This window comes from Squalius cephalus (genome assembly GCF_949319135.1).
Source record: "Squalius cephalus genome assembly, chromosome: 20".
Lineage (NCBI taxonomy): Eukaryota > Metazoa > Chordata > Actinopteri > Cypriniformes > Leuciscidae > Squalius > Squalius cephalus.
This window is the reverse complement of record NC_137141.1, coordinates 3,752,486-3,775,684: the sequence shown is the minus strand read 5'-3', so window position 1 is coordinate 3,775,684 and position 23,199 is coordinate 3,752,486. Positions and strand designations below refer to the sequence as shown.

The 23,199-nt window shown below is 39.2% G+C and overlaps 1 protein-coding gene across 1 annotated transcript in view; it reads right to left on the bottom strand.

The window, feature by feature from the left end:
• The window catches only part of LOC307148042 (nuclear factor 7, ovary-like), a 9,702-nt gene extending 4,458 nt beyond the window's left edge, over positions 1–5,244 (bottom strand). The window contains exon 1 of the mRNA XM_079853227.1: positions 4,596–5,244. Coding sequence (XP_079709353.1) covers positions 4,596–4,997 — 402 coding nt within the window. The 5' untranslated portion in view covers positions 4,998–5,244. The remainder of the gene's footprint in view (positions 1–4,595) is intronic.
• Between the last annotated feature and the right edge of the window lie 17,955 nt (positions 5,245–23,199).

Sequence of the window (23,199 nt, the reverse complement as noted above, 5' to 3'; positions counted from 1 at the left end):
CGGAACAAAAGAGTATTTGTATCGATTATTTTTAATCTTTGGTAATCTATAGCGACGACCTGAGGGCAACATAAAGAACTCTGGATATAAGAAGTGTTCACTGTCTAAAAGCACAGAATGGGCTCGACTCAAGACATTTCTGTTAAACAGAGCTGGCAAGCTTCTTTGCTCTTTACCTATAATCTTCCCACTATTATTGACTAATTTATTTAGTGCATTTTTGTATTTCACACTAAGATTTCCAAACCAACAGCTAATGGAAAAGGACAACACTGGCTCTATATACGACTTATAGAACAATTCCATCAATAAATGATCTTAATTTTCTAAGACAGTAAAGGCGCTGCTGTCCCTTTTTACACAGGGCCTCTGTGCAGGGCCGCCACCAGGAATTTTGGGCCCCATGACAAAAAAATCAAATTGGGCCCCCTCTGCGCAGCTGTTGGCACCACATCTCTAGGACCTAACTGTCCCATCAAAAGCTTAACTCTAATCAAAGGCTTGCAACTGTCTTGCTTCTTGTAGTTCAATACTAGTACTAGCACAATATTTACTGCTGGTGATTAGTAAATGCAAGTCTGCATACAGTATGCAGTTCACTATTTGATGCAAGATTAAAAGCCACCATAAAAATGTCCTTAAGGCAATCCTTTACAGTCTCAATGTATTTTTATTGTAAAATTAATGACAGATTTAAAAAAAGAAAAAACCTAAATATATATTAACTTTTTAATTAAAATAATTTAACATCATCATCTCAAAACAATGAAAACAGCAGATTTTTGTAACATAACTGCACATATATGCCAACAACAAAATAAAGATGACATGTAAAACGGAATTTCCACATCAGGGTTATTATAGCGCTACAAAACAGATCAAGCGATCACTAAATCAATAGGTTTTGAGGTTTGGAATGATGGGAATAATAAAGTCTGTATCTATAGATGTCATTTAACGGCCAAAATTCAGGTTGAGGTAAGCTACTCATTGTTTCTAACTGCATCCAGTACAGACAGGAGTTTTTTTTTTGTTAATTTATTTTTTTTGTCATAATGGTCATTATGTGAGAAAGTAATTTGTGTTTGATTTCTGTCATTAATAAATATTTCATTTTCTTTTTTGTCATGGGAAAAAGAGCAAGAGAGACAGTCAGAGAACCCCACACAGACTCCCTGGAATGATGCCAAGTCATTAACAGTGTTGCTCGCCTTCTTCACTGGGACAGGGAGGGGTAGTTATGGGGAGACTGGGGTGCTGCTGACTCGTCTGTTGTTTAGTCTGCTAAAATGAGCATGGACAATAATTTAATATGAATATCTTGCTAAACGTTTCCCTGCACTGATTAAATGTTGATGAAATGTAGGCTAACACTAGCCTGCAGCTAGCTAGCTTATTTCACTATGGACAACAGGTTAATACCGCTCACAGACTAAAGGCTACCCACCTTTCTTGGGGAAAAACTGGGTTACACATTGACACCCTTTCTTTTGTCTTTCCTCTCTCTCTTTTCTCTCTTTCCTTTGTTGAAAACCAGATTTTCTTTTAATATGCAACATTGTGGTCTCTGTGTGTTTCTGGCGCATCGACTGACTGTCTGCAAGTTTAAACACCGCGCACGCTAAGGCAGGACCAAACCATTTCATGCAGATACAGGGGGGTGGTCGGTCAATATGAATGTTTACTCTTTGGTCAATGGGGATATTTAACTTTTATTGCCAAAATAAGTAAAATCAAAGACATCATTCATGTTATTATTATTTGAAATATACTCAATGATGATGGTTTATATAGTGTATAATATAATAAAATGTTTAAATTAGTTTTTACTTATTTGTTGGGGCCCCTGTCAGTCAGAATTGTCCTAACTTTTCCCCCCCATATGGCGCCCATGCCTCTGTGTTCAAATCAAACTGCAATATTTTATCAATAATTGTCCCCAGATATTTGTAGCTGTCCACACATTCCACCTTATTGAACTTAACAAATGTGTCTTGGGAAGGATGTGTTTGTATTCTGAAGTCAATACTCATGTCTTTTGTCTTGGATACATTAATCTGCAAACAGGCATCATCAACCACTTCACAAAATCATCAACCACTGGACCATGGCACGTTTCATTTTCTTCTAAAAGACTCACAATAACTGTGTCGTCTGCAAATTTTAAGAAATACCTATTTTTATGTTTGCTTAGATCTATGAAATGTATTTATGATGTGGTTCAGCTCGACTAAACACAACCAGTCCTGATTACTGAAGCCCTATTCAATCAAATCACTTAAATAGGACTTTTTCAACAGCATCAAGTTTGTTAAAAGGTCTTAAAGTGCCCCATATGCTTTCTCGAATATTCCCCTTCATGCAGTCTGTAATACGGCTGTTTGTGAATGTAAATGTTCTGCAAAGTTGTAAAGTGGAAAGTGCTCGATAAATAAAGTTATTGTCTCCCAAAAGAAAGAATCGAGTCTGAACCGCCTAAACGAGTCCTCAGTAACTCCAGTCTCACTTCTGTGACCGGCATACGTAACGATGAAACACATTTGCATAATTAACGCCTATATGGTCTTCATCGGCTGCCAGCAAACAACGTCTTCTTCTTCTGTGACCTCACACACACACATGCACTGAACATTTCAAAAACTTTTAGCCTTTTATGTTCAAACCGGAGTCAGAGAATGATGGAGAGACTCAAGAAGAAGAGACAACATGTAGAAGCAACAGGACATTTCTGAATGGTTAGTTGATGAATTTATGCAGCTGATGTGGAGTTAACTATCTTCTAGTCATTGATTAGCATATTCTGTCTTGATAATCCATAAATCGTGTTCAGGGGGCGGGGTTTATGTAAATTTTAGGGTTTGTGATGTCACTAACCCGGGAGGAATGTGGTGTAGTCTCTACCAGCCGTTTGTTGTAGTCCTTAAAAAGAGATTTCTGTAAAATAAAATATCTCCCTTTGCTTTGAACTTTGCAGATGTTGTTTATCCTCAAACAGCAACATTACACACTAACTAAAGCTAGAAAAATGAAATCATAATCAACCACCCCTTTAATATTTGGCAAGTGTCTGTGCTGCTGCTGTGTGTGTGTGTGTGTGTGTGTGTGTGTGTGTATGTGTGTGTGTGTGTAATAAGCAGAGTGTGTGTGATAAGCAGAGTGTACGCAGGTTGTGGATCCGCCAATAGGCGCACATTACTAACGCGCTCTTTAAATAACAAAAAATAATAATAATTACTGCATCATTGACTTTAGACCAGGTTTCAGTTGGTCAATGGCTCAGTCTATTTCAGTTCCTCAAAATAGCAACGGTCCAACAATGCGCCTGAACACACTCCTCGTTCTCAGACCAGCAGCCCATGGGTGAACAGATCGGCACAAATGCATTTGCTATTTAAACAACGTGGCGCAGGACGTGAAAATGAAAACTGCGTCGGGCTGAAACTAGCAAAATAACACTTATTGCGTCGCTCCTGGCGCTGCATTGCTCGGGGTGTATGATATGGTCCTGTGTGTGTGTGTGTCTGTGTGAGTTGTTAATGGAGATGATGATTTTGCAATTATACTGCCTTGATTAATGCTTGATTTGCTTTATATTGATGTAACCTAAATAGTAATAATGCTTTTGCTTAAGTAGATGTATGTTACCCAATTACTAATGCTGCACAGAATATGTATTGTGTGATTTCACTATTATTAAGAAAACTACTTACTTGCATGAAATATATGTATTGACTGATTTAGAGTAGAAAGCACTTATGTATTAGAAATAGTTTTTATGATAAATGGAAAATGTATTAGTTAAGGTGTATGTTATAGACAATCAAGAGAAGAAAGAAGAGAAAACGGGCTCGAAAATATTGGAAAGGACTGCACCGTAAAGAACTGAAGGCATTGGCGGAGGATTTGGCAGCACTCCATGTGATGACGTCAGAAGAGAGCTTGACACCAGTGTTTGACCGTCTACATATAAAAGACTGAGAGAGAGACTGAACGGACGGATACTGAATAGCGCAGTGTCCCTCGACGCCTGAAACCAGCTGATTGTACCTTGATTGAAACTTATTTTTGTAACTTTACTATTGTACTTTTATACAACTTTTGTTAAATTTAATAAAACTTATATTATATTATTGGCAAGTTATTGTCTACCAGAGTAGTAATTTAAGAGCCTTAAGCAAGAACTGACCACAGGGAAGTCTGCTGAACTAAGTGTAAGTACTTTTTGAATGCTTATAGTTTTGTCCAGATTCGACTTTCCTTACATACCTGAGAATAATAAATAAAGAGGTAAAAGGTGTAAAGATTAAAGGACGCACCATAAAACAGAGTGAGTGTGTGTGAATGAGTGTATGTGTGTGTGTGTGTGTGTGTGTGTGTGTGTGTGTGTGTGTGTGTGTGTGCATGTCTGTGTGAGTGTTTCTGTGAGTGAGTGAGTGTGAGTGTGTGTGTGTGTGTGTGTGTGTGTGTGTGTGTGTGTGTGTGTGTGTGTGTGTGTGTGTGTGTGTGTGTGTGTGTGAATGAGTGTGTGTGTTTACTACTCTCTTCATGTCACTTTCAGTTTCATTTACATGTAAAACAAGAGATATTTGTCTTACCTTATATGATGAAACCACTTCACTGAAGGGTCTGACTTTGTGATTGTCGTGTTGTTGTGAAGTAATACACACTAAACACACAGGCTGTTTGTCCTGCAGACAGAAGAGTTTGAGTTTCTCACTGTGTAAACTGCAGATCTCCTCAGATCCTGATGAACGCGTCTCATTTCTCTCCTTCAGGAACGACTCGCACATGTTTTTTAACGCCAGATTAAGAGGAGGATTGTCTCTTGAGGATCTTCTCCTGCAGACAGGACACTCCTGAGTTTTCTTGGTTCTCCAGAACTGTTGAAGACACTCTTTACAGACACTGTGACTACATGATAAAACAACAGGAGCCTTGAAGATTTCACAGCACACGGGACAAGAAAGCTCTTCAGCAAAGACATTTAGTGAAGCCATTTTCACCGTTTGAGCTCCAGCAACACAAACTTTACTGTCACTTTCTGAACGACGGGTTTAAAAATGAATCACCTTGAGAATCACAGCGATCTGCTGTCTGTTCAGAAACAAATGTCTCAAAAATCCTTCTTGAAAGTGTTTGTCTTCATTCTCCACTGATCGCTGCATCTTTATTGCTTTTGTCGAGAGAGAAGAGAGTCAGCATGACAGAAAAGAGAAATAATAAGTCAGTCTCTTCCTGGTAAGTGTTGTAAGAGGGTGAAGTTTATGATCACCTGTGGTTCAAAGAACAACATCAGGATTGCTTCAGGTTAAATTTTAACAAAACTTCCATTAAAACTTTCTCAGGTATAATGCTATATATTAAAACCTTGAATCAAACACTAAAGAACAATGAAAAACACAAGTATTGGCAATAAAAAAGACACTTTATTTGTGTGTTTTATTTATTGCTCTTTATTTTTAGAGAGATTGTTTGTTCAAGTATCCAATTGTAGTGGACAATGTCTCGCACCACAAAGAAACTCCCGACACCACTGGCTTCGGTGGACCACGACTGCAGTTTATTGACAGAGGACAGACAATCAACACACAAGCCTTCGGGTTCACTCTCTTTCAGCTGAAGGGTGTATAATGCTGAGTGAGTTTGCTGGACGCCTCAGTGGATGATGAGATACTCTGCTAAATAAAATTATCCTGTCAGAAGAATTGCACGATAACTCTTATTTATTTTCCTGTCAGTATCATCTCGAGCTTTTGTGAGGGTTTACTCATGCGCAGTAAAGGTGAATTTAGCGTTTTCCGACTTTTCAGCGTGGATGAGAAGCTTTTGGAAAACGCCTGAAAACGCCAGTGTGGACGGAGACGGAGAGCGCTTTGAAACGAAAACAGCGTTTTCAAATGTATCCGGATTAATGCAGACAAAGCCTTAAACTGAGCTCATCTTCATGCTGGATGATAGTTGATGGAGCTCAGGTCATTACCTTCCTCTCCAGCAGATCCGCTCCTCCGGGTGGAGTAGAAGATGTAGTCGACCATGGCCGCCCCGTCTGAGTTCAGTGTGGAGACCGCAGGGGTCTGAGTGTCGGGACGCACCTCGCTGTAAGCTGACGCCAGGCTCAGCGTGTGATGTAAGGTGAGCCCGAACCTGCAAACACACAATCAGATTCATGTGAGGAACGGCAGACGCTTCGGATCAGGCGTTTCAAACGAGTTTCTCTCGTTTTCTCCATGGACAATCATGACCAGCTGACCAATCAGCTCCCAGCTGTGAAGCGCTAAGCACAGCATAACTGAACTGTAGTGATGGTACAAAATAAAACTATTGATTAGATGTATAAAAACAACACATTTTAACCTGTTAACTGTCACCCCTCTTTTTGAGCATAGATCTGAACTTAAAACATGTTTAGTACAGTAGGTGTACAGTTGAGACACCTTAAATAACTTGCGTTCGCAGCAAGCACAAGTTGTGATTTTTGCTGTGCACATGTGTATTATTATCCTCTTTGTTTGTGGGAAATTTGAACAGTGGACGCATCTCCGATCCGAAAATATCGGGAAAAGTTTTTTTTCTAAAGTAGGACATTCACTTCACCATGCACTCTCCACAATGAATAGCTTATTATCCCTATATGACTGTTAAACGTAACTGGTATCACCACAAACGTTATTCTGTGCCCTAAAAACTGAAATATTGCATGGTATTGTGTCATGCAAGGTAATTGCAAAATCTAGAGAAATGTGCGAGGTGGCCAGCGGGGTATAGTTGAGACACACGTGTACTGTACCAACTGTACCCCCGATAGAGCTCTATTAGGAAACACACTGTTTAGTTGTGCAGTGTTATGATAACAGGTTAAACGTCGTAATTAGCCAGCATAGGACGCACATGAAAATAAAATTTGATATTTGTGATATTTAAACTGTGCATTATTAATAAATATTGTTTAATATCTTGTTCCTGCTTTATACATTTTAACCAGTGCTAATTTAAATAAAATGAATGAATATAAATGGTTGAATAAACAAAAATGTTGCCCAATTGTTATTTTCTTTATTTTTTATATTTACAATGAATGGTGACTTTCTACATCATTAGAAATGGGTGTCTCAACTGTACCATGCACTGTGTCAACTACCACATATGGGTACAGTTGAGACAAAAAGCACCTTATTTTTATGAGCTAATTGTGGAAAATATAAACTACTTGTGGGTATTATTGATTGATAATATCTTAGTCTATAAGCTAATTAAATGTCATGTGGCATGCCATGTGGAAATTCACTTCTTTTCAGTATCTATTTTTGTGTGAAAAATCAAAATGCAAAAAGTGTCTCAACTGTACTCAGTCTACCCTAAATATCCACAACATTCATCAAATGCAGCCATTTATTTTGTACTAATATAATATAGATTGCCGTCCAAATATTATTATAAATTAAAATAACTGTTTTCTATTATTCATCAAAGCTGAATGTTCAGCATCATTACTCCAGTCTTCAGTGTCACATGGTCCTTTACAAATCACTCTAATATGATGATTTGATGATCAAGAAACATTTATGATTATTATCAATGTTGAAAACAGTGTGATACTGTACATCTTCTTTTCTTGATTATTTGATTAATAGAAAGTTCAAAAGAAAAGCATTTATTTGAAATAAAATATTTTGTAACATGAAACTCGACCGTTCAAAGGTTTTGGGTCAGTCTGTTTTTTGGAAAGAAATGAAAGAAATTAATGAATACTTTTATTCATCAAGGAAACATTAAATTGATCAAAAGTGAAAAGCTTTAAATAAAATATGAAAAAAAAAAATTGATCAAAAGTGACAGTAAAGACATTTATAATGTTACAAAATATTCTATTTCAAATAAATGCTGTTCTTTTGAACTTCCTATTCATTAAATAATCAAAAACCATTTTGTTCAAATTTCAAAATTGATAATAATCATAAATGTTTCTTGAGGCTCACATTTTATTAAATTGTTTTGATGCGTTTTTTCTGTCACAAATTAACATGACTCCGCCCAATAAGGGGAGGAGCCTGCTAAAAGGATTTAAAGTACTGTTTTCATTGCACAGGATGAATTTTGAGTGATAAAGATTTCAAATGATACACAATTTACGATGATTACTAAAATATGCGATAGGGAAGAAAGTCAATATAAAATATAGCTGCAACAATGAGAAATGAAAGACATTTGAAGATGATTTTAGGGAAAATGGCTGAAAAATCATATATACAGTAACTAAAAATATGATTTAATGGATTATCAAGACACATACCAAGTTTTGTAACGTTTAGAGTTTTGCATTTAATATCATGATATTATATTGTAATTAATGGCAATGTCCTTGTTTTGTTCTATTACAGTTCCACCGCTTTTTTTATGTGTTTTCAGAGTGAACCCACACATGTGTGTGTCAAATTTGGTGAAAATATCTCATTTTGTTTTGGAGTTATAGACATTTATTTGACCTATTGGCGACTTTGATTGGATTTTTTTGCCTCTTCCTATCAAAATTTTGACATTTGGGCATCAGCATATTAGCCTGGTTCTACCAGACTCTTGTACATTTCATTTGTACAGAGAGTCTGGAATCTCTCCATTGAGAAACGTTTACTTCCTTGTAGGCGGGTTCTCTGTTAAAGTTCAAAACTATTGGATCTGCCCAGAGTCACTCAGGATCTGCCATAGCCAATCGCTAACGTGTGGTCGTGACGTATGTCATGCGCCGAAACCGGCCGGAAACATTTACAAATTCAAAATGTATAAGGACAGTGATGTATTCAGTCAACTGTCGAAGCTGGGTCTAATCATTAACAATACGCCGCTGCGGTCGTTTCGGATCTGCCGCAAATGCTGTAGGCTACAGTGATCACCAGGCTACTGCGCGATACGGAAACAACTTTTCTGCCTCCTTCACTTGGTCCTCCATTAGTGCAACAAGAGGGGAGACGACAACAACTATCGGCTTTGCATCCCTATCGTTCGCCTTAGCTAACTCATTCACCACTAGAACTGCCATGGCGGTCATTTTGACCGTTTTGAATTTTATATCTGCAATGTTGAAAAAATAAATACAATCCTGCTGGTACCTGACTTTTCCTAAAAGTGTCTGTATTTTCATTTAAAATGTTTTTCATATAAATTACCTATGTAAATTACACATAAGGCAAAAAAACAAAACAAATGAACATATTTACCTATTTCGGCCATAAACGGTCATATTGACCGCACTGAATTTCGCGGTATTATACCAATATAGCCTAGCCTACGCAACAATAAAATGTGGTAAAAAAATACACTAAACATATTCAACAACAAATCATTTAAATGTAATGATATTCAGAACAGAACAAGAATGAAAAAATAACTAAAGCCAAAATGAAATGCTTTATAAGCGAAAGCGGCGTTGGGCTCACGTAACTCTCTAATTAGAATCAAAATGTTTCAACATTTGCGATGTATTTGGATGCTAAACTATTCTTTATCATAGGCTTTGAACTTCACTCACGTTCCAATATCAACGGAAAAAATCATCCTCTTCACACGCATAAAAAGGTACGAATTGTAGCCTACTATTACTGAGAAACAGAGCAGTGGAATTTTTATATGTTAGGTTGACTATTTTATTCTTATATTTTATTATGGCTATAATGAACAGGCTGCAATGCTGGAAAATGGTGTGTGTGTGTGTGTGTGTGTGTGTGTGTGTGTGTGTGTCGGCGGGCGCGATCGAACAGTGGAAACATGAAAACATAGGCTATACTCTTCGTCATTTTGTTCAGGGCATCTACGAATATTATTTATTTATAAATTATAATTAAACTTGTTTAAATGTACAGTTTGGTGTTTTGTTTTTAAAAGACATCCTAATACAATAAATGCATTAATCTCTCAATTGGGGATTTATCATTAAAGATATAGAGTTTTGAATAGCGATCAAAATGACCGCTTGCGGCAGTTCTAGTAGTTATGGAATTCTGGCACTTCTAGTGCTGAGTGAGCTGGAAAATCAAACTTTCCCCGAACCCCGTGGGGAGGAGGGCCACAACATCATGGCCACCAACAAAACTTAGCAAACATTGTTCTTGCTCCGACTTTAACTTCTGTATATTCGGCAGTTTTGCAACAACGGACCGAATAGCTTTTCTCACATCTTTCTCCGCTGCCATTACTCCAACTCAAACTGACGCACTACATCAACGTCATCGTTCTCAGCCACTCCCTCTGTTCGCTGATTGGTCCTACAAAAAATTGATTTCTGGAAACCTAAGAATATACAGCAGTCCCAGACGTAGTACTGAAGTAAAATGAAATTGAGCGGAAGTACGTAGGAGGGCGGAGCCAGGCTATCAGCATATAGCCAACGACCTGTGTTTCCGAACTTCCTACGGTGGTTTCGTCTCGATCGCTCAAACGGTTTCGAAGATATCGGTCTAATGGTTTTGAAGATATTGGCAAATGTTTTTTAAGCGCTAATTTAGCAAGGATTCAGGAATGTAAGGAGATGACTCAACCAATAAGTCAACTAAATCCAAAGTTAACTTATAAGCATGTAAATAAGCTGGTCCAAAACTTCTCAGACTCTTTCAGAGCATCGTGCCGATGACCCATACCATATTCTGTCACGATACGTTCATGCGTTCAAAAAATACAGCATTTTAGTACAAAATTCAAAATGGCTGACGCCAAGATTATTTCTGTGCATGACTCTCTTCTTCTACTTGCCACTTCTTCTTTGCCAAAATCAAACAATTGCCCCAAAACCATTTTATCTGCTCAAAATCAGACAATGCTCTCAGATGACACACACACGAGTCAATATTATAAACACTACAGATCATTCGTTAGACACACATCAAAAAATGGAGGCAATTTTGAGGCAATTGTTTGATTTTGCCAGAAGAGTCAGATGTTCTCTGAATGTGGCTTGAAAATTAGTTTTTTTGTGTGTGTTCAAGGTTTTGAGAAAGTGAGTTTCAAGAAATGTGTTTTAACTATTCAGAAAAACTGTAAAATCTCTTTGGGAAAAATGAATAAGAAAAATATTTACGGAACCAACGCCACTAAAAAGTAGCCAGGCCATTTTTTCTACTTGAACTAACATTGATGTAACCTGTTATCAGATACGTTTATTAATATGAATTACTTTGAGTTAGTACAATAATAATAACAGAATGTAAATGATCACATGAAGCACATTTTATTTAGGCATATTTTTTTCCAAAGAATTTTAATCCGCCACTGATTGAATGTCATGTATTTACGACATTTTACCTGTTAGAAACACATGCTCGTGTTAATGTTATTTTAAGGTGGGCTGGAAGTAAAGGAACACGGACCACAGTTTGGGAACCACTGCACTTTTCAACAAGATGTTTGTGTAAAGTGAGTCCAGCACTGATGCTGCGTTTTATTTGCACAGAATCAAAGCTGCATCTTCACACTGCCTAACATCGACTGTACCAGAGAATGGACTTTTGACATTTATTATAAGCTGTCATAACTGAATGTGTGTTATTAGTTCAGAAAGATGCATTGATGCCTTCTGACCAGCAGAGGGCCCCGGGGCCCCAAGCATTTACAATAAAGCACAGCCTAATATTCAATATTCAGCTTGCAATAGTATGGAGGATCATGTTAGACACATAAGAAAATCATGCTTTTGTAAATCATATTTATAACATTTAAAGTCAAAATTATTACATAAAAGTCATGATTATGACACAGAAAGTCACAATTTCAACTTTTTAATCTTACTATGCCATACAAATACTTAGTAGGTTATAATTTTGTTCGTCATAATTTTTACTTTTTATCTCATAATTCTGACTTATAATTCTGACAGACAATTATGACATACCAAGTCATAGCTAATTATGAGATAAAGTCGAAATCATGATATATTAAGTAATAATTGTGACACTTAATATGTATAAAATTCGATTAAGAATATGTTTTTTTAATGTCATAATTAAAATTGACCAAAGCATTTGTTTAATGTGGCAACTATACCACTGTTCTTGTGCAGATCTATCATAATGTGTTGGTTTGCAGAAGCTGATGATTAACAGTAGATCACGTGCTAGAGTTTCTCTCTCATGCCACTCAGAGTGATGATGATGATGATGATGATGATGATGATGTGGAGTCTGAAGCTCATGCGCATGAATCAGTGACAGAAGTAGAGTTGTTTCTGGAGGGATGTATGATTCTGTCTTCAACTTTGAAACAAAGTCTGTCCACAGTGGAGGATTGAGACTCTTTGGTGGCCCTGGCCACTGACTCCTAGAGTGCCATAAAGTCTTTGTTACAGCGTTATAAACCATGAACCGAAGCTGCAAAAACAAACAAGTCACAAATATCCGGATGTTAAATCTGTGAGGCTCAGAGTTTTGTGCTGAAGTGGCTGGAATCACTCATGGTTCATAAACTCTACTGGAAGCCTAAAACTACACTCAAAAATGTAATGTTTTTGATTTACGCATTTCAAATAATAGTAAAATTCCAAATTGAATTGAATAATCCTTACATGGAATTGTAAATGAGTAAAAAAAAAAAAAAAAGATGCAGAAAGGGAAGAGGTAAATGAATATAAAGGAAGGCAATGATCAAACTGCTGATTACAAGAAGTACTCGCAAAACTCAAGTAATGCTAATATTTTATATGAAGTGCTTGTGCTGAAACAGGAGAGAGGCTGTTACTGATGGATCAAATGATGGTTTGTGTGACTGTTTTTAGGGGAATTCATAAATATACCTGTATCACAGGTTCTCAGTGGGACACACACCTGTCTGTCAGGAGTTATATAGCGCTTGTACTGAATGTGTTTATATTTGTTTTGTTGGATAATGGTTTGAATCTTATACTGTGGACAGTGAGAAGAACTGATTATGGGATACATGAGGGTCTTTATGCACTGATTTCAGTGTTTCAAGTACTTTATAATGTGAGATACTGTTGATGTTGAAGTCAAACTCGTGCTGGTAGAAATCTGGAGAGAACTGATGAACTCTTCACTCAAATGCTCCAGAAGCTCCTCAGTGTCAGCTAGAAAACACACACAGATCTCATAGAGTAAACCAAATAACACAGATTATCTTTCTCAGGGGTTTAGTTACGGTCTCTGCCAATCTTCTTCCAGATTAAAGCTCTTCAAGATGTTTTGTGACGTTTCTGGTCGATGCTCACAGAAGCTTCTGGAAGTTTACTGTCAATAATGTGCATCGTCACTAAAGAAACAAGACACACACACACACACACACACACACACACACACACACACACACACACACACACACACACACACACACACACACACACACCTCATTCATACATGCTGAGAAACACATTATGTGCCAAATGTTCATTAAGGTAAAGTAAATACTGTTGTTGAAATGATTGTTCTTCCCCAAGAGAACGAGTGATGGATCTGGGTTTGCTGAATGGGGTCTTTTGTTCCACAGAAGAAAGTTGCAAACTGGATAAAATCATCTTACCCTCTTCTTCTACTTACCATCATATCATCTGTTCTCTGCATGTATTTAACCTACCTTTTACAACGTTTTCCATAAATATTCAGACTTAACACTGAATTAAGCACAAAAGAAACTGCAGACTGACTGAATGTGTCATTAAAGGGGGGGTGAAATGCTCATTTTCACTCAATCTCCTGTTAATCTTGAGTACCTATAGAGTAGTATTGGATCCTTCATATCTGTTGCGGCGATCTGCCGGGAGGTGTGTCTGCTGTTACGCGCATGTAGAAGCAAGGCCGCTGTCACATGCACCCGCACGCAGACACACCTCCCGGCAGATAGCCGCAACAATATCTCCAAAAAGTCTTTAGTTTTATTATATTTATAAAAGAAAGATAGGCTGTACCGAGTCTTTCAGGAAAAAAAACGAGCGTCTGGAGGCGTGCCGTGTGGGCGGTGTGCTAAAGCTGTGTTAACGCGCTGAGCTAACAACACAGAGACATTTGAAGCAGTTTTACTCACCGCCTGCGACCGCGAACCTTTATCATTGTGACTGCTCGATCCTTAAGCATTAGACGATCTGCAAATCCGTCGATCTGGGCTTTGTTTATAAAACAATCACCGTCGAAATGCAGGGAACAAACAGTCTTACACAACCTCCGTTGATGATGCTCTGAAAAACAAACTCCATCCACTGGTCCCTTAACGCTGGGTTCTTTGTGAATCTGTGCAGGGTTGTCTTGCCCTGGCAACCAAAAACCGACTTCTTTGGTGACATTGACTTCCCAAATTAAGCCGAGCACAGCGCTTTGATGGGCATACTGCTTTCGCTCTCTTCTCTCTCTGGTCTACGAGTGCGCGCGCGCCCGCGGGTTTCCGGCAGAAGTGCCCTTAGGACCCATATAAGGAAATTCCACCCCATCTGACGTCATACAGGCCCATACTCGAAAAAAACTTTCCGAAACTTGTGACAAACCGGAAGGACAATTTTTGGCACAGAAATACTCCTTCAAACGTACAATTTAATTTTTGAAACTTTGTCCATATTTAGCATGGGAATCCAACTCTTTAACAGTGTAAAAAACTCACTATGCATGAAATAGCATTTCACCCCCCCTTTAAACTGCTGTCCGTCAGACTCTTCTGTTTACACATAAATGTCCTGCATGGGAATAGCATCTCTAGGTAGAACAGACACTTAACAGTAATAGCTGGGTCTCCATCCAACTTTTAATGCACATTTTAACCATTTGAAAAAGAAATCCTGACCTGAAACGGATAAAATTCACAATATATTTACAATCGGAGTTATATTAATAAACACCCTGATGCTTTCGAGCTTTATAATGGCAGTGGATTGCAACATCAGTTTGAAGCTCAAAAAAGTCCATCTATCCATCATAAAAGTGCTTCACACAGCTCTGAGGGGTTAATAAAGGCCTTCTGAAGCAAAGCAATGAGTTTGTAAAGTTTTAAATATTCATATTTTTCTTACATGAAGTAAAATTACTAGCTTCTAGCCAAAAGAACAATAACATACAGATTTTACTCTAAAGCGCAACTTATGCAACGTACTGCTGATATTTACACTACGCCATGACGCACTACGCTACTTCTGACGTCATAAGTTGCACTTTGAATGCAAGTAGACTGTGTATGGCCGTTTGGCCGTAAGCTTGAATTTTACTTTGTGACGTGTTAAATATGGATATTTTTCTTACACAAACTCTTCGCTTCAGGTGGCCTATTGTAACCGCTCAGAGCCGCGTGGAGCTCTTTTATGATGGATAGATGCACTTTTTTGAGCTTCAAACTGATCCACTGCCATTATAAAGCTTGGTAGTGTCCGTTTTTTTTTTTTTTTTTATATATATATAACTCAGATTGTATTTGTCTGAAAGAATGGCTTGGAGGTAAGTAAATCATGGGGTAATTTTCATTTAGGGAAGAATATACCTTGTACAATTAAGCAAGGTGTGCTGGGTAGGGTCTCTCTCTGGATATCAGCAGCTGTGGCAGAGGGCTAGGGAATAAAAAATGTAAACATTACCAAATGTATTACCAATTACACAACAAATACCAATTACAAATCTATTATTATTTTAATATTCCATACAGTCTGCCAGGCAGCCAGATATAATTTGAGACAAACAAAATGGTTAACTTGATTTTAATACTCCTGATAATTTGCTGCCTTTTCTGAAGACAAAGAGAGCAGTGAAACCCTTTCAACAGAACCCAGGATCCGAAAAAATATTTAATGACGATGCTGGTTGGTTTAAGTTGCGCACGCGCAGTTTATTTTAGATAAAGACAGCTTACATGAATGCTCTTTCACCCTGGTTGGCCAAGCACAAAGTAAAGTTATAACATCTGAACATACCAGATGCTATATTCAGCTTTTATCACAGTTAACGTTATAGCTAACTTACAGAATTAAATTAAGATACCAACATTGTCATTTAATTAAAGCCCATATTTCAATCTCGTTATTTAGCAAGTGTAAGTGTAATCAATGCAATAATAACCTGAGCTAAGGAAGCTTACCGGGCTAACGTTAATGCTTATTTTTACAGTCTGGGCTAACGTTATTTGAGCTATCGTCATTGTGGTGGTTTTCCATTAACGTTACGTTACAAGCTAAGCTCGACTCGATTCTACTCACCATGTTTGTTTTTCCATCGTGAATATCTAGTGTCTTGTACCTGATGTGGTAACTTACCTTTTTCCTTATGGATTGTGTAAGACGCCGCCACTTCACCGGGGTCAGTTCATGTTGTTTAACGTTATACCGGGAGTGAACGAGTCGAGTCGGGGCGAGTTAAGCTAACATTATAGGGATCTAACGTGTCTAGCTAATGTCACTGAAATATACCAAACGAAAAATTGTGAATATCTCGTAACTTACCGTTACACCTGCATGTGGATCCTTTTCCGTATGGATTGAGTAAGAAGACGCCACTTCACCGCGGTCAGTTCAGGTTGTTTTTTTTAGTCGACTCGGGGCGAACGTCACTTAAAGGGATAGTTCACTTTGAAATTAAATTTTGGTATGTTTTAGCTTACCTGAAGGGCATCCAAGATGTAGGTGTCTTTTTTTCCGCAGTAGTTTCAATTTTGATATTTTTAAGTCAAACCGTTCTTGTCTGACAGCATATCATGCAGGTCTATGGTCACGGTCTCAAAGAGCATGCACAGAGTCCAAATTAAAACAATTCCCCATCGTCCAAATTAAACAATTCCCCATCGTAAGAACACATTGATGGCCTAAGACACGAAACGAGCGGTTTGTGTGAGAAAACGAACAGTATTTATATCGTTTTTACCTCTTATAACACAACCACGTCCAAGTGATCTGAGGGCGCGGGCGCTTCCTGGTGTGTGTCATGTGCGCAGACTGGTGCATAGATATCAAGGGGCAACATTCTAATCTGAAAAATGAAGCCTACCCGGAAGTGCGAAAAACTGCAATACATTGAAAATCCGCTAGGGGCAGGTCCCAAAAGGGAGCAAATCTCCATAGACCCCATGTTAAAATGTCCATTTTCACAGCATAAATTCATGTTTTTACAGGTTGGTCCCATGGACTTTTATTGTATTTTTCGATAGGTTCCGAGTGCCTGACAACTGTGAGGGGGGTGAATTTTTTTAGATCGTATTTAGATATAAAATATATGACAAATAAGGGCGTGGTTAACTTTGATTGACAGCTTGATTGACAGCTGAGCATAGGCTGCGCCGAGTGAAATTCCTGAAATTTGACGTCTGACACAACACATCATACCACTTCTGTGTCCTTTCTGAACATTTGTATTAAAATATCGTACATAAAATGGGTTGCTCTGCTATGAACTGCACTAACCGACACTGTAGGAGGACTTCGCTCCAGTTTTTCCGGTAAGTGACAATCCACTACTATTTCACGTAACTAGTGAGCACTATTTAGCATCAATGTTTGTGGGCAGTGGCACTGCAACAGTTAGCATGTATTTTAACTTATACGTTTCATATACTAGTATTTAACCGAAGCTATAGTTTGTGAAATTAAACATTTCTCGTTGTTAGTGTGTTTTTTAGTTAGCTTAGACACAGCCCTTATGAAAGTATAAGTAGCCTAAAAGGTATGGGAAGCCATAAAACGATTTGCCAGGGGAAAAAATGATAGATTAATGAGATCAAAGATCGTCCGTTAGATATAGCCTACACAAGACGAATTATATCCCATGTTTAACCACTCCACTAGACTAGAGACATCAACCAGCGGCAAACGTCAGATGCGCTAGCCGAGATAAGGCTGTTCCAGGCGGATACATAGCGCTGAGCGCCCGGTGATCCCTTGGATCTCACAACTCCGCAAACGTCAGATCAAAATTTTAAATAGGCGCTATCTGTATAAACAAATAACATATTTGAGATTAAAACAACTACATTCTCGACTGAAAAACTCTTAAAACTACATTTCGTGACACAATAACAGTAGTATTTTTAAATTTCGTGGTCTTTCTCCTCTGCTGACGCAACTTGAGATTATAGCAGCGGGATTTAGCATTCTACATAAAGCTACCACATAATAACACAAAAACAGCTCACGTTAGCCCGGACCAGAGCCATAGAGAGAAATTCTCTCTATGGCTCTGGCCCGGACTCATCACACCGGCTCAGTCTCACACAAGGTGGGCGGGGTTAGGATTTCCCAAGATTTTCCAAGATGGCGCCGCCCATACCCCCCATAAACGGCTTCAAAACAGTTCTTCAGAAAGTCTATGGGTGACGTCACAGACGCTTTGTCCATATTTTTTACAGTCTATGATAGATATATACACTAGATGTCGCCTTGGCTACGGCAGTTCATTGGAACGAATGTCTTTAATGCGACATCTAGTGTATATACAGTATATCTATGCACCAGTCTGCGTACACGTCACACAGCAGGAAGCGCCCGCGCCCTCAGATCACTTGGACGTGGTTGTGTTATAAGAGGTAAAAACGATATAAATACTGTTCGTTTTCTCACACAAACCGCTCGTTCTCTTACGAGAGTTCTCTCGTACTGCGTTGAAAAGGCTACGGGAAAAGTCTCTTTTCACGAAACACTGAAGCAAAAATTATCCTTTAATTTTTCATATATGTAAAACGCGTTGCGGCAGCAGCAGACAGCTGAAGCAAGACGGCTTGTCTGCTCATTGGCTGCTCTGCGGCAATTGCATAAGCCTATCGAGCGCAGGCTGATGCAACATCAGACCTCCTCGCCACTTCCCGCCGAGACGGGCGTGGCTTACCTCTATAAAAGGAGCTCGAGAAGGCTGATTCACTTGATTTTAATCTCTTCAGCGAAGCGCATGCATCGCTGGATCACGAGGAAGCACGCATCGTCTGATGCAAGCACTTCAGCGGGACGAGCCCTTGAAGCCGCTGGCCAACGCCGCCTTCTACCGCCGTACCTGCTGCGCTTTCCGACGCCATATCCTTTACATTCTTGTTCTTGTGTTTGTGTGTGTGTGTGTGTGTTCGCTTTGCAACACACACCCCTAAAAGAGCTGCGTCTTTTTCAAGACGCCTTCTCATGCAGCGCTCGCGCTCGCTGACGGCGAACGCCTTCACTCCGAGCCAATTGCCTACGGTGACTCTGAGGACTCACCGGGCATCCTTCCGAGGCTGCCCTTCCTGGAAGCGGAGGGCGGGATTATTTTTTCTTTACGTTACAAGAAAAGCTACCCTGCCTCTGCACACGTCATTCACCAGCGAAGGAGAAAAGAGTGTTCTTAGTCCCACCGTTGGTCGGTCTGACCTCTTTTCTCTCACATTTCTCAGTTCCCTGTTCGGCGACTGGAAATATTATTGGAGCAAAACCTGTATCCCCCTGTGGCTCAGTGGTGGAATTATAGGATCTCCACGCGGGAGACCGGGGTTCGGATCCCGGTCTAGCGGCATATATATTTATGCCGCTAATGCTTTGCTCTGTAAGTCCCCTAAAGGCGACTGCAGAGATGCATTTTGCAGCCAGCGAGCGCGTAGTACCCGCTTGCCTGCAACCGAACACCGTTTCTACGGTTCCCGCGCGTCACTGGCGAAAGGAGAATGAAGTGTTTTCAGCCCCGCTGAAACTGGGCGATTTCCACTCTTCTCACATTCTGGCATTTTGCAGGCGTCTGAAAATGCAAATCACTCTGTTTGTTCCCCGAGAGGCAACTGCAGACGTGTTTTTTGCTGCCCACGAGCACGTGGCACAGGCCTGCAAGCTAACGCCAGTGTGGATAATACTCGCGCTGACTTAGGCTATGTATCTTCACTGTGGTCCAGTGGCAGATTCTTAGACTTGCGCGCGGGCGATCAGAGGTTCGAACCCCAGGCCGGCCGGCAGAAAATATTTACGCATGTTCGCCGAGAAGACTGGTTCATGTCGATAGATCTGAAGGACGCGTATTTTCAAATACAGATAGCGTCACATCACAGGCGATTCTTGAGATTCGCCTTCGAGGGTCAGACATACCAGTATACAGTCCTGCCTTTCGGCTTGTCCCTGGCACCTCGTACATTTACGAAATGCATGGACGCAGCGCTCGCTCCTCTCAGACTCAGAGGCATGCGAGTGCTGAACTATTTGGACGACTGGTTGATCCTAGCCCAATCACGATCTCAGCTCATAGAGCACAGAGCCATTTTACTCGATCACCTCGAGAATCTTGGTATCACGGTCAATTGGGCGAAGAGTTCACTGAACCCCAGCCAAACGATTCCGTTTCTGGGTATAGTTCTGGACTCACAGTCTATGACAGCGCGGCTGTCGCCACAGCGCGTGCTGAACATTCAGCGCGCGGCGATGTCTTTCCGCCGCGGCGCTTTCACCCCGCTCAGAAAATTTCAAAGGATGCTGGGTCTCATGGCCTCAGCATCGTCAGTTCTCCGGCTGGGCTTGCTCCGCATGCGCCCGCTGCAGTTCTGGTTGAAAGCGCGGGTTCCGCGCAGAGCGTGGGTGTCTGGTCATTTACGCCTCAAGGTCGATCAGGACTGTGTCACAGCCCTGGTGCCTTGGATGGCGAACGACTGGTACCAATCAGGTGTAAGCCTGGGGACTTCCTCGAGGGTGAGGATGGTGTCTACGGACGCATCCACCTCGGGATGGGGAGCGCTGCTCGAGGGCAGACCGTCCTTCGGCCTATGGTCGGAACGGGAAAAGCTCCAACACATAAACTGCCTAGAAATGCTGGCAGTGCACAACGCGCTGACGCGTTTTTGTCCCCACATCAAGGACCAACACGTCATAGTCCGTTCGGACAACATGGCAGTGGTGTCCTACATAAATCGCCAGGGCGGTCTGAATTCCATACCCCTGTACAGGCTGGCGAAACGCCTCCTGCTATGGGCTCAGCACAACCTGCGCTCGCTGAGAGCAGTACATGTGCCCGGGCTGCTGAATGTGGGCCCGGACAGACTGTCCAGGAACAACGTTCCTACGGGCGAATGGTCTCTACACCCACAAACAGTCCGGCTGTTGTGGGAGAGATTCGGCAAAGCGGAGGTGGACCTACCCAGGTGAAAAAAAAGTGCACTAAAATACATTTTATTTAAGTGCACTTAGTACACTTCCATAATACACTTTCATAATGTACTTAAAGTGCTCTATTTTCGACACACTTATTTTGCACTTAATATACTAAAAGCTCATCTTTAGTACTGCTTAATATAAACTTAAAATCATCTTAGTGTACTCAATTGTGCTTTTTTGAGACACACTGAAGATGAATTTAAGTGTATTTTTAATATACTATTTCATATTTTTTAAAAATTTATTTTGTTACCACTTTAAGTATAATTGAAATCATCTTTAAATACAATAATAAACTATTTAAATTATTATAATAATAATATTAAATTATATACAAATTATACTTAGAATGTATTCCTAGATTAAAAAAGTGCACTAAAATACATTTTATTACACTTCCATAATACACTGCCATAATGTACTTAAAGTGCTCTATTTTCGACATACTTATTTTGCACTTAATATACTAAAAGCTTACCTTTAGTACTGCTTAATATAAACTTAAGATCATCTTAGTGTACTCAACTGTGCTATTTTGAGACACACTGAAGATGAACTAAAATACGCTTTTAACATACTATTTAGGCTTTAATTTATTTTATTTTGTTACCCTTTTTAGTACAATTGAACCCATCTTTATTGCATTTTAAATACACTTAAATTATTTAAAATTTAAGAATATATAATATATACAAATCATATTTATGTATTGCTCACATTTTTTTATATAGTAAATCATTTCAAATATGTTTTAATACTGTGAACAGTACCTTTATAAAACAATTAAATATGTTAATGGTGTATTAAAACACACATAAAAAAAATTGTATAAAACACACTTTGAAAGCTAGTAAACTTTAATGTATTACCCAGTGTACATCAGTACAGCAGCATATGTAAACTGTAAAAAAAAATACATTAACATAAAATACAGTGATCTGCAGAGGTATTATAAACAACAACAAAAAAACTAACTTCAATAAACCTAACTAGTCAATAAAGTGCAATCATTAATAGCTGCAAACAGTTACAGTACTGTTACTAATTGGTCTTTGAGTTTGCCTTATTGTTGCATTTCCTTCGAATCAGTGCTTGCACCTCAGACGTGTTGGAAATTGTTTGATCACAGTGTCTAGGAAAGGGGAAAAAGATGAGTTTATTTTTATATTAAAGCAAAATTAACCTCTGTTAAAAAAGTAACTGTTCCCTATCAAAAGGGAACTTGCACTGCTTCGATGATACTATTGGGGAACAATGTTCTCTAGGCGCCTCTTTAATTCTTCTGAGTCGCACTAGTCGTGTCATAGGCTGTCGCCAGTCAAATTCTATTGCCGAGATTGTACAGCTTTTCAAACACCGGTTCACATGGAGGGTGTTCCCCATAGCATCATCAATGCAGTGTCTCATTCCCTGTTCTCAGGGAACAGAGGTCGTAACCTAGACGTTTTTTATTACAACACAGTACACTGTAAAAAAATTCTAACCTCTCCAAGTCAAAATTTTCTAGTGACGGGTCACATCTAAATTTTTTAATTGGCCCAAGTGCAATTCTTGTTGCAATAGTCTGTTAACATTGGCTCAATGAGAAATAATACGTCAGACTAGGGCTGCACGATATTGGGAAAAAAATTACATTGCGATATTTTTTTCCCAACGATATATATCGCGATATTGCGAGCCATCAGTCCAGGCTAAAGTCAATTATTACCATTCCATGATATTAATAATTTCACTAATAAGCAAGCTTCATTACAAGTGACAAAAAGGTCACTTAATATTTTATTCCAAAATTAGAACATATTTCTGTAAGAATTCGGTGAACGTTCTACGCAATCCAACGTGGCGGCACTCTTAACAGATGTTTGTTCATTAGGCTATAATTCCTCAAAATAAGTAAAAAAATTCTTATTCTCTCTCTCTCTCTCTCTCTCTCTCTCTCTCTCTCTCTCTCTCTCTCTCGGTGCTGATGCAGTGACGCGTTCATGTAAACGGCACCTAAAATCTGTCACTAAGAACCAGCAAAAGCAATGATTATGAATATGTAAAATATTTCAATGAAACATTTTAATTGTTTATTAATGAATAAGTGTTTTCTGTGTCGGCTGCAAAGATGAAGTTGACGATAGGCTACTCGCGATCTTCGCAGTAGTGAACACGCCGGA